We start from the raw sequence: 16115 nt of genomic DNA on the forward strand, positions 1-16115 counted from the left end.
TCTTCAAAAGTTACTGTCATATTACGGCAAGTTCCAGTAAGGGATAAGAAGCCTTTCTCATCATACAGGTAATGAAACTAACTTTTAACTGGTTAAGGCTAACCTATTTCCTATGTTCCAACTGTATTTAGATCACCAGAGAGAAGAAAATACAGCAAAATTGAGACACCATGCTGAAGAGAAGCACTAAAAGCTGACTATATCTGAAGTTATGATATCATCATCTATTGCCCTTTATTGTTCTCTCCTTCCATTCTTAGTTCAGTTATCTGCACTGGAGGCAAATTTTCATGATTGGTCAGGCAAATATCTTCTAACCATACCTCAGAATTATCTCAGTCCCCTGAGTACACAGGATTAGAATCACTCTTCCCTAGATTCCTCCAGCTCAGCTACCCAATATCTGGAATTTATTTTCTGTTTTGCCAACTAGACAATAACTTTTATGGAGCCTAGAGCTTTCCCCAGCTTTGAGTCATTAATTCCACATTCCTAAAGCATGGTTTTGATGATATAACTTGGATCTGCTCAAAAATACTGCATGATTTCTCCTCATTGCTTAATAAATTAAAAAAACCTCCAGACTTTGGAATCCATGGCATTAAATAGCCTGATCCTAAGATATCAATCTTAGGATCATCAAACATTATTTCCTACTACCCCTGTAATCATAGCTCTTATTTCAGCCAAACTGGGATGCTGGTTCTTTCTAACATATTCCACACTATTTTACCCCCAGCTTGACTCATGGCTACTCTTTTGCCAGAACAGATTCCTTTACCTGCCTTTCAGTGTCTTCAGAGATAGGAAGATAAATAAGGAGTGGCCTTTCCCTTCAAGGAGTTCATAGGTCACAGGGAAATGGTCACATAATAGTCATAGCTGCTGGATTATAATAAAAAACAGTAAGTACACTATGTTATAGACATACACAGGGCATCAAAAAAGCAAAGAGGATGTTACCTCCAAAACACACATAAAAACTCAAAATATTTATATTGGAATGCCCAGACATGTAAATCAGATTATAGGTATAAACTGCAAATTTCTTTTAAAAATTCCTAGATTTGTAAAAATATTCCCAATCCGGGCATCCCGGGTGGCTCAGCGGTTTAGCACCATCCTCAGCCCAGGGTGTGATCCTGGAAACCTGGGATCGAGTCCCACGTCAGGCTTCCTTGCATGGAGCCTGCTTCTCCCTCTGCCTCTGTCTGTGCCTCTCTCTCTCTCTCTCTCTCTCTCTATATATATATATATATATATATATATGTCTCTAATGAATAAATAAAAATCTTAAAAAAAATTTCCCAATCCACAGAATGTCCCATTCTCATTTATTTCCACTAGCCATGTTTATCCAAATATGCTATCCTTAACCAAAGTGTAAGAAATTATCTGTATCTGTTTGTAAGTAAATATGCTCAGAATTCAGTCAATAATTCAAATCTTATTTCTGTACTTATCTTATCACAAACTGGTAACAAGCAATTCACAAACTGGCACCAGTCTGCAGACCACACATTGAATAGCACTGACAATCACACACACTGGATCTCTTACGTGATTCAAAAGATTCACTTTTCCTTCTTTTTCTTTGTCAACCAAAAAAAAAAAAAAAAAAAGACACAATGGAATAATATGCTTACAGATTTTTATTTCAAACATAAAGCTGCTGTAGTAAAATAATTTAAAGGATACGGATTTCTGTGACAGCCTTCAAAGAATCTAAATCATTTTCTGTTACCCCTAAAAAAAATTCAACAAAATTATACAACAATACAATATATTTTTTAATCTCTCCCATGCAAACTGGTTTAATAAAACTAGTATAACTTTTTTATTAAGAGCACAGTTAAATTTTAGATCATAGTTATTTCATTTTGTATTTTTTTTAAGTAGGCCCCACACCCAACACAGAGCTTGAACTCATGACCCTGCTCTACCAACTGACCCTAGATCAGGCACCCTAGATCATAGTTGTAAAATGCAATATGATCAAGAAATGCAGAAATTTTACACAGATAACCTACTCAAATTTATTATCTTTTTATTCTTCCTTAATGCTGAAAAATACAGACCAGTTTGTACCATTATAAAACCAACTGAAAAAGCAAGGAATTACCTTGAACTTCATGAGGTTGGGATGCAACTGAAAAAGTTGGTCCTTTGAATATGTCTTCTCTGATTTCAGAAGCTGAAACAGCATTGCTTGCTGTAAACATATTAATGTCTGAATATTGATGTTTCTGCTTACTATTGCTACATTTCCATGATTCCCCTTTGTTCATTTCTGTTGGGACAATTTTCACTGAGCCAACAGAAGACTCCAAGTTTGTACTGTCATTAGAATAAACACCCTCATGTATATTGTCAGATATTTTAAATAATCTGCAAAACAAAAAACAAAACAAAACATGTTTGTACTTGTAACAGCTGCTTAGAAATGGGAAAAACTATTGGCCCCTTTAAAAATGCCCCATAAATTATGGTTTATTCAAACATAAAATGTAATCTTTCTCCTAAAATATAACTTGCTAAATTTACCACTGAATTATGTCACTTTTCAGAAATTCAAATCCCTTACAGAAGAACCCCTGAGACAGCTCCAAGGATATCTGTCTCCTGCTATTCAGACCCTTTTCAAATTAGGACTTCATGTCAGGTCAGAATCACATGACTAACAGAGTATTGCAGAAGTACAAGTGCGTGACTACCAAGGGAAGGTCACAAAAGATACTGACACTTTTGCATACTCTCTTGGATCATTCACATTCGGAAGAACTAGCCACTACATCATAAGAATACACAGGCAACCATGTGGAGAGGCCCATGTAGACAGGTATTGTGGCTTCTTGTCAGTAACAGCATCAACTTCCCAAACATTATCCACTAATCATTTTAATATAAATAATACTAAGTATAGGCATCAAGAAGAATACTTTGCAAAGAAGTATTTTCTTTGCAAAACATGGGCCATCTTTAAGATTGCAATTTATTATATTCAACTGATCAAAAGACAACCCATCAAACTTATTTATTCACCAAAGCCCTAAGGAAGTGACCATTAAAGTTCCTAATACAGGGGTGCCTGGGTGGCCCAGTGGATTAAGCATCCAACTCTTGATTTTAGCTCAGGTCATGATCTCAGGCTTCTGGGATCAAGTCCCACTTAGGGTATGGAGCTTGGTTAAGAATCTGGGATCCCTGGGTGGCGCAGCGGTTTGGCGCCTGCCTTTGGCCCAGGGCGCGATCCTGGAGACCCGGGATCGAATCCCACGTCGGGCTCCCGGTGCATGGAGCCTGCTTCTCCCTCTGCCTGTGTCTCTGCGCCTCTCTCTCTCTCTCTCTCTGTGGCTATCATAAATAAATAAAAAAAAAAAAAAAAAAAAAAAAGAATCTCTCTCTCCGGGATCCCTGGGTGGCTCAGCGGTTTGGCACCTGCCTTTGGCCCAAGGCCTGATCCTGGAGTCCCGGGATTGAGTCCCACATCGGGCTCCCTGCATGGAGCCTGCTTCTCCCTCTGCCTGTGTCTCTGCCTTTCTCTCTATCTGTGTCGCTCATGAATAAATAAATAAAATCTTAAAAAAAAAAAAAAAGATTCTCTCTCCCTCTCTCTGCCCTTTTCCACCCCCTCTTGTGCACATATGGGCTTTCTCTCTATCTCAAAAAATAAAATTTTTTTAAAAAGAGCTCCTAATACAATACTTGTTGTATTACAAAATATTACTTACAAAATAAGTAGGACATGACAGAAGATACTAGTCTTACAGAATTCTATAAGAAATGACATCCAAACAAGTATTGTGCAAATACAAAAGACTTTCTGAATAATTTTTACTATCAATTTTAACAACATGTTTCCATATAAGAAAGAAGGAATCTTTAAAAACACTATAGAATGAGAAATACACTTCAGAACAAACTGTAGGGCTGCATCCTCCAATGCCAGCAGTTCTATCTTTGAAGATTGAAAAATCAAAAGCAGATGGTTAGTTTTGGATAATATAGTAGAATTTGATTACAAAATGGTATTGAGAAAAAAAATGGTATTGAGGACAAGAAAAACAACTTATGCCACAGGATGACTCCTTGCTATAAGCTGTCATATCAGTTAAAAGCATGGACTTCGGAAACAGTCAAACCTGGGTTTAAATCCAGAGCTCTTCTACTTTCTAGCTGTGTGACTTTAGAATTTGAAATAAGTTTTGTGACCTATAAGGACATCATCCATGTGCTAGTTACCTAAATTCTCTGGACCTCAGATTCTTCCTAGTTCCTCTGGAACTCCCACTCCAGTAACTCCCCTATGTCCTCAACTTCTTCACTGATTGTTACAGTTTCTTCCTGGTCTTAACAAAAATATTGCATCGCCCTAAAAATAACTCTTGCTTCTTAAAAAACTGAAGTAGAAACTGCTCATTTTTTCCATATCCAAGTGCACTTGAGGGATGAGACTCTGTGCCTTCTCCATCCCAAATCTACATCATTATTCTTCCATTCTCTAAAAGTATTTGTGCTAACTAGTTATAGCATCTTGTAGCCCATGGCATATATCATATATCAACGTCTGGACACTCTACAATCTTTTCCTCTCACTTCCAAATTCTGTCACCATCTATGTTACTTCAATATTCACAGAGTTGAAAAAAAAATTCACCTAGATGAAACATTCAAAATCCTCTCCTCTCCATTTCTTAGGCACTCATCTCCAGTGGCTTTCTCCTTCAAACAATCTCATTCACCTGTTATTCTCTGATCTTAAATACTGTCATTATCCAGAACTGCTCCTCCTCTCAAATCAATCATTCTATCATTCTCTGACCACAGCCTCTTATCTTTTTAGCTTGTTTGCACAAGGTATCAATGAGGTCAAAAAGCAAATTTATTGTAATGAAACTCTTTATTTTCTCCCAAACTATCTTCCCTTCTCTTTTCTCATCTACCTTTAATGGACTTAGATTCCATGGCCTATCTTTTTTACCACTCTTTTACTAATATTTTAAATTCCAATTCTCTTTTATCCTTTTAACATACTTATCTTGCAAAACCTCAAATCCTAGATGAATCTATCTACTTTTTAAAATAACTGCAGGGTGCCTGGGTGGCTGTCAGTTGAGCATCTACCTTCTGCTCAGGTCATTATCCTGGTGTCCAGGTATCAAGCCCTGCATTGCATCAGGCTCCCTGCTGAGGGGGGGGGGGGAGCCTGTTTCTCCCTCTCCCTCTACAGCTCCCCCTGCTTGTGCTCTCTCCCTCTCATAAAAAATAAATTAAAAAATCTTTAAAATAATTGCAGATAGGCAGGGGAATACTACTGGAAAAAGCAGCTTGGTAGATGATTCAACACTCTGAACATTAAAATTGAGAGTCAGCAGCAGCAGCAAGACTACAGATATAAGATCAATATACCAAAATCAATTATTGATGTCTATACACTTGCAATGTACAATCTGAAAAAAAAATTAAGTCCATTTATAAGAGCATCAAAAAGAATAAAGTATTTAGGAATAAACTTAACAAAATAAGTATGACTTGTCCACTGAAAATCTCACATTACTGAAAGAAATTAAAGAAAATTTAAACAAATGTAATGATATTCCATGTTCACAAACCAGGAGACTTAATGTTATTAAGATGGTAAAGCTCAAGTTGATCTACAGAATCAACATGTTCCCCATCAAAATCCCAGCTGGCTCCTTTGCAGAAATTGACCAGTTTATTGTAACATTCATACGAAAATGCAAATAACCCAGAAAAGCCAAGAAAATCTTGAAAAAAGGAACAAAATTGGAGGATTCACACATTCCAATTTGAAACTTCACAACAAAAGCTATAGCAGCAATCAAGACATTGTGGGATAGGTCCTAATGTAAAGCATAAGGAAAGACATATCAGTCAATGGAATAGAATTGAGAGTCCAGAAATAAACCTTTATTTAGTAGATAGTTTCCTCACTGGCATAATAGGAAACATACATTTGGTCTTGTTCTAGTTCCTGGCACGGAGTTCCTAAAACCCTTGGAATTTCATGTGATAGAAGTGATAAAAAGCATCTTTTGTTATTCATGACAAACTCCTTTCAACCATACTCGAGTTTATGCTAGTGAAATTACTCCTGTAGGACCCCTGCATAGCTTCAGGATGGGGGTTAATTGCCAGAAAAAAATAAACCCTAATTAGAAAAGGTTAAACTTTTAGCCTTATCTGTGACATCCAAGGAAGAAAGAGGAATGGAGATTGGGTTCAATCACTCACCAATGGCCAATGATTTAATCAATCGTGCCTACCTAAGGAAACTACCATAAAGGAAAAACTCCTAAATGATGGGAGGTTCAGAGAGCATCAAAGGTAGTAAACAGAGGTTCCTGGATGGCTCAGGCAGTAGAGCATCTAACTCTTGATTTCGACTCAGGTCATAATGTCAGGGTTGTGGGATCCAGCCCTAGTTGAGCTCCACGCTCAGTGCAGTCTGCTTGTGCCTCTTCCTCTGCTCTTTCCCCTGCTCCTGCTTTCTCTCTAAAATAAATACAAGCTTTAAAAAAATAAATGTAAGGACTAAAACTACAAAAATCTTAGAAGAAAACGTAGTAGTAAACCTTTATACAGCCTCACTCAGTGTGGAGTCTACTTCTCGCCCTCTAGCCCACATGTACACTCATGAGCTCTCTCCTTAAAATAAATAAATCTTTTTTTTTTTTTTAAGGTTGTAAACACACTAAGGTGCTCATAAGGTGATATACTTGAAGAGGCATTGAAGCTCTACACACCCTCCTTCTCCATACCTTGCTCTATGCATCTCTCCCATTTGGCTGTTCTTGGATTGTATCCTTTATAATGATTTGGTAAACATAAGTATAGTGTTTTCCTCAGTTATATAAGTCATTCTAGAAAATTATTAAACCTAATGTGGGGGTTATGGAAACCCCTAAATTTGTATTCTGCAAGGCAGAAATTTGGGTAGCCTGGAACCCTGTCTGTGGATGACATCTGAAGTGGGGCAGTCTTATGGAATTGAGCCCTTAGCCTGTAAGATGTGATGCTAATTCCGGGAGGTAGTATGAATACAGAATTGAATTGTTGGACTCCCATCAGTATCAGAGATGCAGAGAATTGATTGGGGTCAGAAACCTTCCCCTATACCCTATATTTGCAGTCAACTGATTTTCAGTTAAGGTGCTATGACATTCAATGGGGTAAGAATAGTTTTTTCAACAAATGGTGCAAGAACAACAGAATATCTACATGCAAAAAATATGAAGCTGGATTTCTACCTTGCACCACATTGAAAATTAACTCAAAATAGACCTAGGGGCTCAGTAAGCTCTAAAATAGACCTGAGTAGCTCAGTAAGTTGAGCATCTGACTTGATTTCAGCTCAAGTCATGATCTCATACTCCTGGGATCAAGCCCCATGTCAGGCTCTGTGTTCAGCACTGAGTCTGCTTATACCTCTCCCTCTGCTCCTCCCCCCTGCTCATGTTCTCTCTCTCTCTCTAAAATAAATCAATATAAAAAGTCTTTTTAAAAAATAGATTATATGGGGGATCCCTGGGTGGCTCAGTGGTTTGGTGCCTGCCTTTGGCCCAGGGCATGATCCTGGAGTCCTGGGATCAAGTCCCACATCAGGCTTCCTGCATAGAGCCTGCTTCTCCTCTGTCTGTGTCTCTGCCTCTCTCTCCCTCATGAAAAAATAAAATCTTAAAAGTAAATAAATAAAAGATTACAGACTTAAATGTAAGAGCTAAAACTATAAAAATCTTAAAAGAAAATGTAGTAGTAAATCTTTATACAATCTTGGATTAAGCAATGGTTTCTTGGATATGACACCAAAAGCCCAAGCAACAAAAGAAAAATTAGATAAGTTGGACTCATCAAAATTTAAAACTTTTAGAGTGCTAAGGGTATTATCAAAAAAGTGAAAGAAAACCAACACAAAGAATAGGAAAAATATTACCAAATCATACAACTGATAAAAGAATTTTATCCAGAATATATAAAGAACTCTTACACCTCAACAATAAAAAGACAGAAAACCCAACTTAAAAAGCAGACAAAGAATCTGAATAGACATTACTACAAAGGTAATCATACACAAATAACCAATAATCACATGAAAAGATGCCCAATACCATAAGTCATTAGGGAAATGCTAATCAATGAGATGTCACTTCATACCCAGTGGAATGGCTACATTAAAAAAAAACAGGGATCCCAAACAGCGGTTTGGCGCCTGCCTTTGGCCCAGGATGCGATCCTGGAGACCTGGGATCGAATCCCACATCAGGCTCCCGGTGCATGGAGCCTGCTTCTCCCTCTGCCTGTGTCTCTGCCTCTCTCTCTCTCTCTCTCTGTGACTATCATAAATAAAAATAAATAAATAAATAAATAAATAAATAAATAAATAAATAAATAAAATAAAATAAAATAAAATAAAAACAAACCATAACAACTGCTGACAAGGATGTAGAGAAATTGAAACCCTCACATGTTGTTTGTAGGGCTGTGAATTGATGCAGTTACTTTGGAAAATAATTTAGCAGTTTCTCAAAAAAGCTAAGTATATAGTTACCATATGACCCAGCAATTTCAGTTCTAGGTATAAATCCAAAAGAATTTAAAAAATAAATTCATACAAAAACTTGTACATGAATGTTCAGAGCAACATTATTAGTAACAGCCAAAAAGTAAAAGCAATCCAGATGCCCAAGAATTGATAGATGGATAAACAAAATGTTGTATTGTCCACTCAATGGAATATTATTTGACCATAAAAAGAATGAAGTATTGATACATGACATAATATGGATAAACCTTGAAAACATTATGCTAAGTGAAAGAAGCCAGACACGAAAGGCCAGACATTGGATAATTCTACTTACATGAAAGTCTAGAATACATAAATGCATAAAAACAGAAAGATTAGTGGTTGCCAGGGGCTGGGGAGGAGGAGGAGAATGAGGAGTTGGAAAGGGGAGTGATCAATAATGAATACAGTTTCTTTGAGGGGGATGAAAATGTTTTAAAATTAGATAGTAGTGATGATTATCCAACTCACTGAATATTCTAAAAACCAATGAACTGTATACTTCAGAAGAGTGAATTTTCACGTGAGTTATATCTCTTTAAGATTTTATTTGTTTGAGAGTATGAGCAGGGGGAAGAACAGAGTGGGGAGGGAGAGGGAGAGAATCTCAAGTGGACTCCCTGCTGTGCAAGCAGCCCCATGCAGGGCTCTATCTCACAACCCTGAGATCATGACCAGAGCCAAAACCAAGAGTTAGATGCTTAACTATCTGAGCCACCCACGTGCCCCAAGTTATATCTTAATAGAGATGTTATAAAAAAAAATTCATAGACATCAACAGCAACTGGGCTCTTCAGAGTGCCCAACAATCCTACCATTATTCTAACTGGATTGCTTTCCCATTTTCCATAATCTCCTCCACTCTTCTCATACATGCTCAATACTCCCACTTTTTCCCTCCAACTCCACAAATGATCTCATTTCTTATGTCACAGAGAAAACAAAACCTATCAACTAGAGCTCTTCTGAATCTTTAAACCCATGCATCGAATTCTCTATTTGGACAATTTATAGATACTCAAACTCAACATGTCCAAATCTGTACTCATCACCATCCCCAAAATCTGTTCTTCTTTAATAGTTTTCTATATTATGAAAGGGCACTACCATCCTTCACTGTTCTGGCTCAAGTCAGATAACTTGGGAGTCAGGGGTCGTATCTAATAATCATTTAGGTCCTATGGGATTCTGTCTCCTAAATCACTCTGAACTCTCTCATCCTTGCTACTACAGTCAACATCAGGCTCCCATTCTCTCTCACCTAGATTAATAAAAAAAAATAATAATAAAATAAAATAAAATAAAATAAAATAAAATAAAATAAAATAAAATAAAATAAAATAAAATAAAATAAAATAAAATAAAATAAATAAAATAAAATAAAATAAAATAAAATAAATAAACCTTCTTAAAGTAACCTTTCACAACAGATTCTAGTTCCCTTCTGATTCATCATACTAATGCCAAAGTGGACTTTAAATTTAAAAAAAAAAACTAATTTTATTCTTCTGGTTAAAATGCAGGACCTTAAAACACTTGCTTTCAAACTTTAGTGTGCATAACAATCATGCAGAAAAACTGTTGATAATTCCTGGGTCCCTTCCCCACCTTCAGCTAGACTGTAATTCAACAGGCCTAAGGTAGGACCCAGGAATCCAAATTTCTAACAAGCACTCCAGGTGATTCTGATAGAGTGGGTTCACAGGCCACAGTTGAAGAAACAATGCCTTAAGAAAAAGCACAAAGTTTATCACAGGCTATGTGACTCTGAATGACTTGCTCCCTCTAAACCTTACCTCTCTGAATTCTGATTTTACCCAAAAGGAAATTTTCTAAGAATAGGTCAAGTTCTGTGCTACCTTATATCTTTTGCACATACTATTCCTTCTGCCTGGAATATTCTCTTTTATTTGCCCTTAGTTTAATCCTATTCTTCCTTAAGGCTAAGTTTAAATACTATTTCTTCAGGAAAGCCTTCCCTGATGCTTCAGAGCTGTAACAGCAATTCTCAAAGAATGGTTGAGACCTTTTCAAAGAGTTCATAGTATCAAAACAATTTTCTAATTATTACTAAAGCATCATTTACCTTTTAAATTTTTTCAATTTTGATTTCTAATATAGTTAAATATCGATAGACATAACCACATACACAAAAACTGTTGGGAATCCTCAATAATTTTTAAGTGTAAAGGGTCCCAACAATAAAAAGTTTAAGAACCTTTGTTATAATCATATACCTCATCAAAATAATTATTGTAGTATTAAGTATTTAATCAATTATTTTTCATTATTTACCGTCTTTCCTCCATTAAGTTGTAGCTCTCTAAAGGCAAGAACCTATGACTAGAATCCCAGAGTTAACAAAGCATCTGGTATATAGTAAACCCTATTTGTTGTTGCTGTTTTTCTCATTTAGATTCTATTATACTTCATACATTTGGACATATCATAAATATCCACCTTTATTACTGAGTCTTCGGTGTTTCATTTAATTAATTACCTTTTTCGGAAGGCTGATGTGCTCTCTCCTTTATCTTCTGCAAAATTTACTAATTTTGTATTACCTGAAACATTTTTCTCAGGTGCTATCTCGGTGCCAATGTGATTTTTGTATTTCTGAGAACCATAGGTCAGCTTCCCAGGAACACGTGGTAAGTCATGGTTACCTGCTTCTGTTAAATTCAGATCACCTGTTTCACATTTATTTGAGGAAAAGGCAAATTGGAATTTTTGTGTTGGTGAAATATAATTTGTGTTTTCATTAGTCATCTTTAAATTTGATGGTAACATTTTTGGCCTTTCTTCCTGACCTACAAAAATGGAATATATTAATTAATATATGTTCTCCACGAAAATAAACTTTCAAAATGACCATGAAAAAATTTAATAAAAATTTTCAAAACAATTGACGAGGTAAACATGAAAGTTATTCATACAATAACAAGAGAATCTGTAATATCACATATGGTTTTGAACTACAGATGATTGGTACTGCTACTGGACATATCACTGAAGGGCACTCAATCAAGGATTATTGAAATTTGAAATTTATGTAAAACCTACATTATAAAATAGGTTTAATTTCTGACCCTCAGAAATAACCATAATTATACCTTTAAGTATTTTATCTACTAAAAATGACATATAATTATACAATTATGAGGATCTGAAAATTTATATAGCCAATCTACACACAGAAATACAATGACCAATCATACAAAATGTTACTGAATTTAAGTATTAAAATACATGATACAATGCTTTTAATTTTGTAATACTGCTTCTAAAATCAAGATAAAGGTATGATTTCATCAGGGTGGCAAAATGTTTAAAGTTTCTTTACAGAGACTTTACAAGCATCTTTGAAAGGTTGGGAGGAATCTGGAGGCCTTATTAGGGCTTAAATTTGCTTTATCATCTATGTGTATGGTATATATAGCTTGTGTAACCTATATATTATTTGGTATGTATAGGGATATAAATAATGTATATTTTCATGTATATAATATATACAAATTACAAAGCTTAAGATATACATAAATGAACTACCACCAAATTTAAAAATCAAAATGTTATCAATAATACCACATAAGGGCAGCCTGGGTGGGTCAGCGGTTTAGCGCCGTCTTCAGCCCAGGGTGTGATCCTGGAGACCGGGGATCACGTTCCACGTCAGGCTCCCTGCATGGAGCCTGCTTCTCCCTCTGCCTGTGTCTCTGCCTCTCTCTCTGTCTCTCTGTCTCTCTGTCTCTCTCTCTCTCTCTCTGTGTTTCTCATGAACAAATAAATAAAATATTTAAAAAATAGTAATACCACATAAGATCACATATATTGTTTGAATATGCTTGCTTGTCTTTAACTTTATAAAAATGGTACCAAACTATATATAATATTCCACATCCTGTTTTTTTCAGGAACGTGGTTTTCCTAAGCCAGAGAGGATCCTACCTTTAGTAAAAGGCAAGACAAAAACTAAATGGGACCAACAATTTTAATAGTAAGAGGAAACAAATTCATACAATAGAACATGTGTGTGATAGTGTACTGTATACATTTAATATGCATATATATGTGTATATATGTATAGAAAGGAAAATGTTTTAGATTTTTAGATTCGGTGAGCACTATTTTGTTTTTTTTGTTTTTTTTTTTAATTTTTTTTTTATTTATTTATGATAGTCACACAGAGAGAGGAGAGAGGCTGAGACACAGGCAGAGGGAGAAGCAGGCTCCATGCACCGGGAGCCCGACGTGGGATTTGATCCCGGGTCTCCAGGGTCGCGCCCTGGGCCAAAGGCAGGCGCCAAACCGCTGCGCCACCCAGGGATCCCCGGTGAGCACTATTTTGAACAAAATAAGTCTCTATCATTTTATTCCATTAAAATAAAGGAATTAATACTTTAATGTGTTACTAGATTTTTTACATTGACATAAGTTGCATGGGTTTAATAACTTCATAACAAATATGTGATGGTTTACCTAACAGTTTATGACTTTCTATTTCCTCCTCTAATGCCTGAGTATCTGGAATTTCTGAAATCAATGGAACAGGTGGGAGAAACCAATCCAATAATTTTTCATTGTCTGGATAGCTATACAAAATATAAAGGTATGAAGATACGTTAATAAAGTTACATCAGAAATTATTAAACATTACTCAATTACAGACTCCTAGATAAACATCCTATAAATTAATTTTCTATGGTGAATTTGATGTATCTGTATACACAGCAGTGTTCTCAATCTTTTCCCTTGTGTGTCATAGGATTAATAACACTGCTATGTGAGATATGCTATCTAAATATTGACTATAACTCCATCTCTTTTTCTCCAATTCAAACACTTGTGACAAGAATCTTAAATCTACTCCATATTAAAAAAAAAAGTAGTAAATCATTCTGAAACGTTAGTATCCTATCACAAGTAACAAGTTACTTATGACACACCTCACAACTAATCATGGGTCATCAGTGTGTAAATGACACTACTACTGGTATTCTAGAGTATTCCTAAAACATTACAAATTACTGTGCTAACCCAAAAAGTCTTGATCCAGAACCACCTATAAACCACAGAAAATCCAAGAAACCAGTTGAAACTGACAATCACTTTGTAAACCTATAGTTGTTGAGATTTTGGCACCTTGTTGGTATTGTGAACTACTACCTCTCCTTATCTTTCAGCTGTGATCCTATTAACATATAATGTTTTAATGTTTCCTTTTCAAAAAACATTGATTTGCCCTTCACTAGAACAAAAAGATAAGTATTAAGTGACAGGAAATATATTTGAGAAGAGTACCACATACACTGTTTATGCCAAGCAGCAAGGATTTTATGATTTGTTTTTTTTTTTACTCTCTTCATTTAGGATTTTAAGCTATTAAAAGTGAGAGCCAGTCTTTTACTTTACTGCCTTTCATAGCAAATAATGCATAGCTACTTTAGCTATATTTTCCAAATAAAAAATCTACAACACATTATCTAACAATGTCCTGACAGACTGTCTGATAATAGGCCAAAGCATTTGAAATCTAGGATTGTCAGAGGGGCCCCAAGATTACCCCAGAGCCAATGATTCCCTGGACTAATTCAAAGGGCAAATCATCCTACTCATGATTATGAGGCAAAGTTCAGGGGAAACCAAGAACAAGCTTCCAAAGGCCCTCTCCCAGTACAGTAACACAGGACATCTTTAATTCCCTCAGGAACAAGCTGTAACAACATGTATGAAGTGTTGCCAATGAGGGGGCTCATTAGATATTCAGTGCCCAGGGTTTTTATTGCAGACCAATCACTGGGCATCCTGTGTCTGGTATATACCTAAATTCTAGAAAATCTAAGAAAGGTATTAACAATATACAAAAAGCACACATCATGGGATCCCTGGGTGGCGCAGCGGTTTGGCGCCTGCCTTTGGCCTAGGGCGCGATCCTGGAGACCCGGGATCGATTCCCACGTCGGGCTCCCGGTGCATGGAGCCTGCTTCTCTCTGCCTGTGTCTCTGCCTCTCTTTCTCTCTGACTATCATAAATAAATAAAAATTAAAAAAAAAAAAAGCACATATCTAATTCTACTATCCAGCCTCCCCATAAAATCAAATCTGCCTTATAATATACCTAATTCTAGAAAATCTAAGAAAGGTATTAACAATATACAAAAAGCACACATCTGGGATCCCTGGGTGGCGCAGCGGTTTGGCACCTGCCTTTGGCCCAGGGCGCGATCCTGGAGACCCGGGATCGAATCCCACATCGGGCTCCTGGTGCATGGAGCCTGCTTCTCTCTCTGCCTGTGACTCTGCCTCTCTCTCTCTCTGTCTGTGACTTAAATAAATAAATAATAAATAAAATATTTTTTTTTAAAAAAAGCACACATCTAATTCTACTATCCAGCCTCCCCATAAAATCAAATCTGCCTTATAATTTTCCTATTTTCTAGAGGTGTCATCATTCCCTTACCCATCCAGAATCCAAATTATAGCATAATCTTTTACCTACTATATCCAGACATATGCCAGGTCTTACAGCATCTTCTTTATGCTTCTTGAATTTGTTATTTCCTTGTACTTCCACTGTCACTATTCCAATCAAAGCTCTAATCAATTTATGTATTCACTAATATATTTTACACATTCCTATCACATTAATTTAGAATTGTTTTCATTATAGTTAGATTCCATTCAAAATACTTCAGTGGTTTCCAAAGAATGCCAAATGTCCAAATGGCCTTAGACTACCTTACAATTTTAACTCTCCTACACTAGGGAACTTACAGTCCAGGCCAAAGTGAACTACTTGTATATCAAATAGATAATGCATTCTATCCCTCATCTTTGTTCAAAAATATTTCCTTTACTCTGCTTGTCACTGGACATGACCCTATCCCATATCTATCTATAGAAGTTCAACTCTTTCATTCTTTCATTAATCTATTCAATAGCTATTTACTGAGTACTATGTTCCAGCCACTGTTCAAGGCCATAGTGCTTACATTCATTCAAAATCAAGCTTAAATCCTTCCGTCATCTTAAGTACTATTTGAACCTATAATATTTATCACAGTTCTCTTATATTGTGTGTATCTGTATGTAGGTCTAACATAGATATATAGGCATATAGAAAGATTAATAATAGATAGATCAGTCTGATACCACTCCTAGATCATAAACACTTAAGGGTTTGTTTCTAGTTCCATTCACATTGATAATACTTAGCAAGTGTTTACATAATTAGGCATATTAGTCAATAAATGTTTATTGATTTAGTTCCATGGCTTTTAACACATACAAAGTCATGTCCAAGATCCTTAATCTGGCCCTTAACATCCACCGCAACCTATCCTCAGTTTATTTTTCTAACTTTATGTCTAATTGTTTCTCCTTTATGAACCTTCTGTTCCAGAAAACTTCTCTATACACTCTCTCCTAAAAGTATTGCAAATTGTCCCACCTCCATTCTTTTTTCTTGCTGTTAAATTCTGCCTTCAAGTGGCCTCCTCTTCTCTGCTTTTTAGAATTACCAAATCCTTCA

At 36.0% G+C, this 16115-nt stretch overlaps 1 protein-coding gene across 16 annotated transcripts in view; it reads right to left on the reverse strand.

The window, feature by feature from the left end:
- The window catches only part of HFM1 (helicase for meiosis 1), a 139904-nt gene that overhangs the window by 84739 nt on the left and 39050 nt on the right, over nucleotides 1–16115 (reverse strand). For 13 of the 16 annotated variants that reach the window (XR_013384335.1, XR_013384334.1, XR_013384333.1 and 10 more), the window contains 4 exons: nucleotides 13064–13176; nucleotides 11085–11394; nucleotides 2123–2388; nucleotides 1699–1746 (listed from right to left, as the gene is read on the reverse strand). The exons of 1 other annotated variant lie outside the window; for it this stretch is intronic. Coding sequence is in view for 12 of the 15 variants with exons in the window: in XM_077905386.1 (XP_077761512.1) it covers nucleotides 1699–1746; nucleotides 2123–2388; nucleotides 11085–11394; nucleotides 13064–13176 (737 nt within the window). In the remaining 3 variants the exon portion in view is untranslated. Of the gene's footprint in view, nucleotides 1–1698; nucleotides 1747–2122; nucleotides 2389–11084; nucleotides 11395–13063; nucleotides 13177–16115 lie in introns of those variants that run through there. 2 more of the 16 variants (XM_077905393.1, XM_077905395.1) reach the window with 2 other exon arrangements.

Source organism: Canis aureus, chromosome 8 (genome assembly GCF_053574225.1).
Source record: "Canis aureus isolate CA01 chromosome 8, VMU_Caureus_v.1.0, whole genome shotgun sequence".
NCBI lineage: Eukaryota > Metazoa > Chordata > Mammalia > Carnivora > Canidae > Canis > Canis aureus.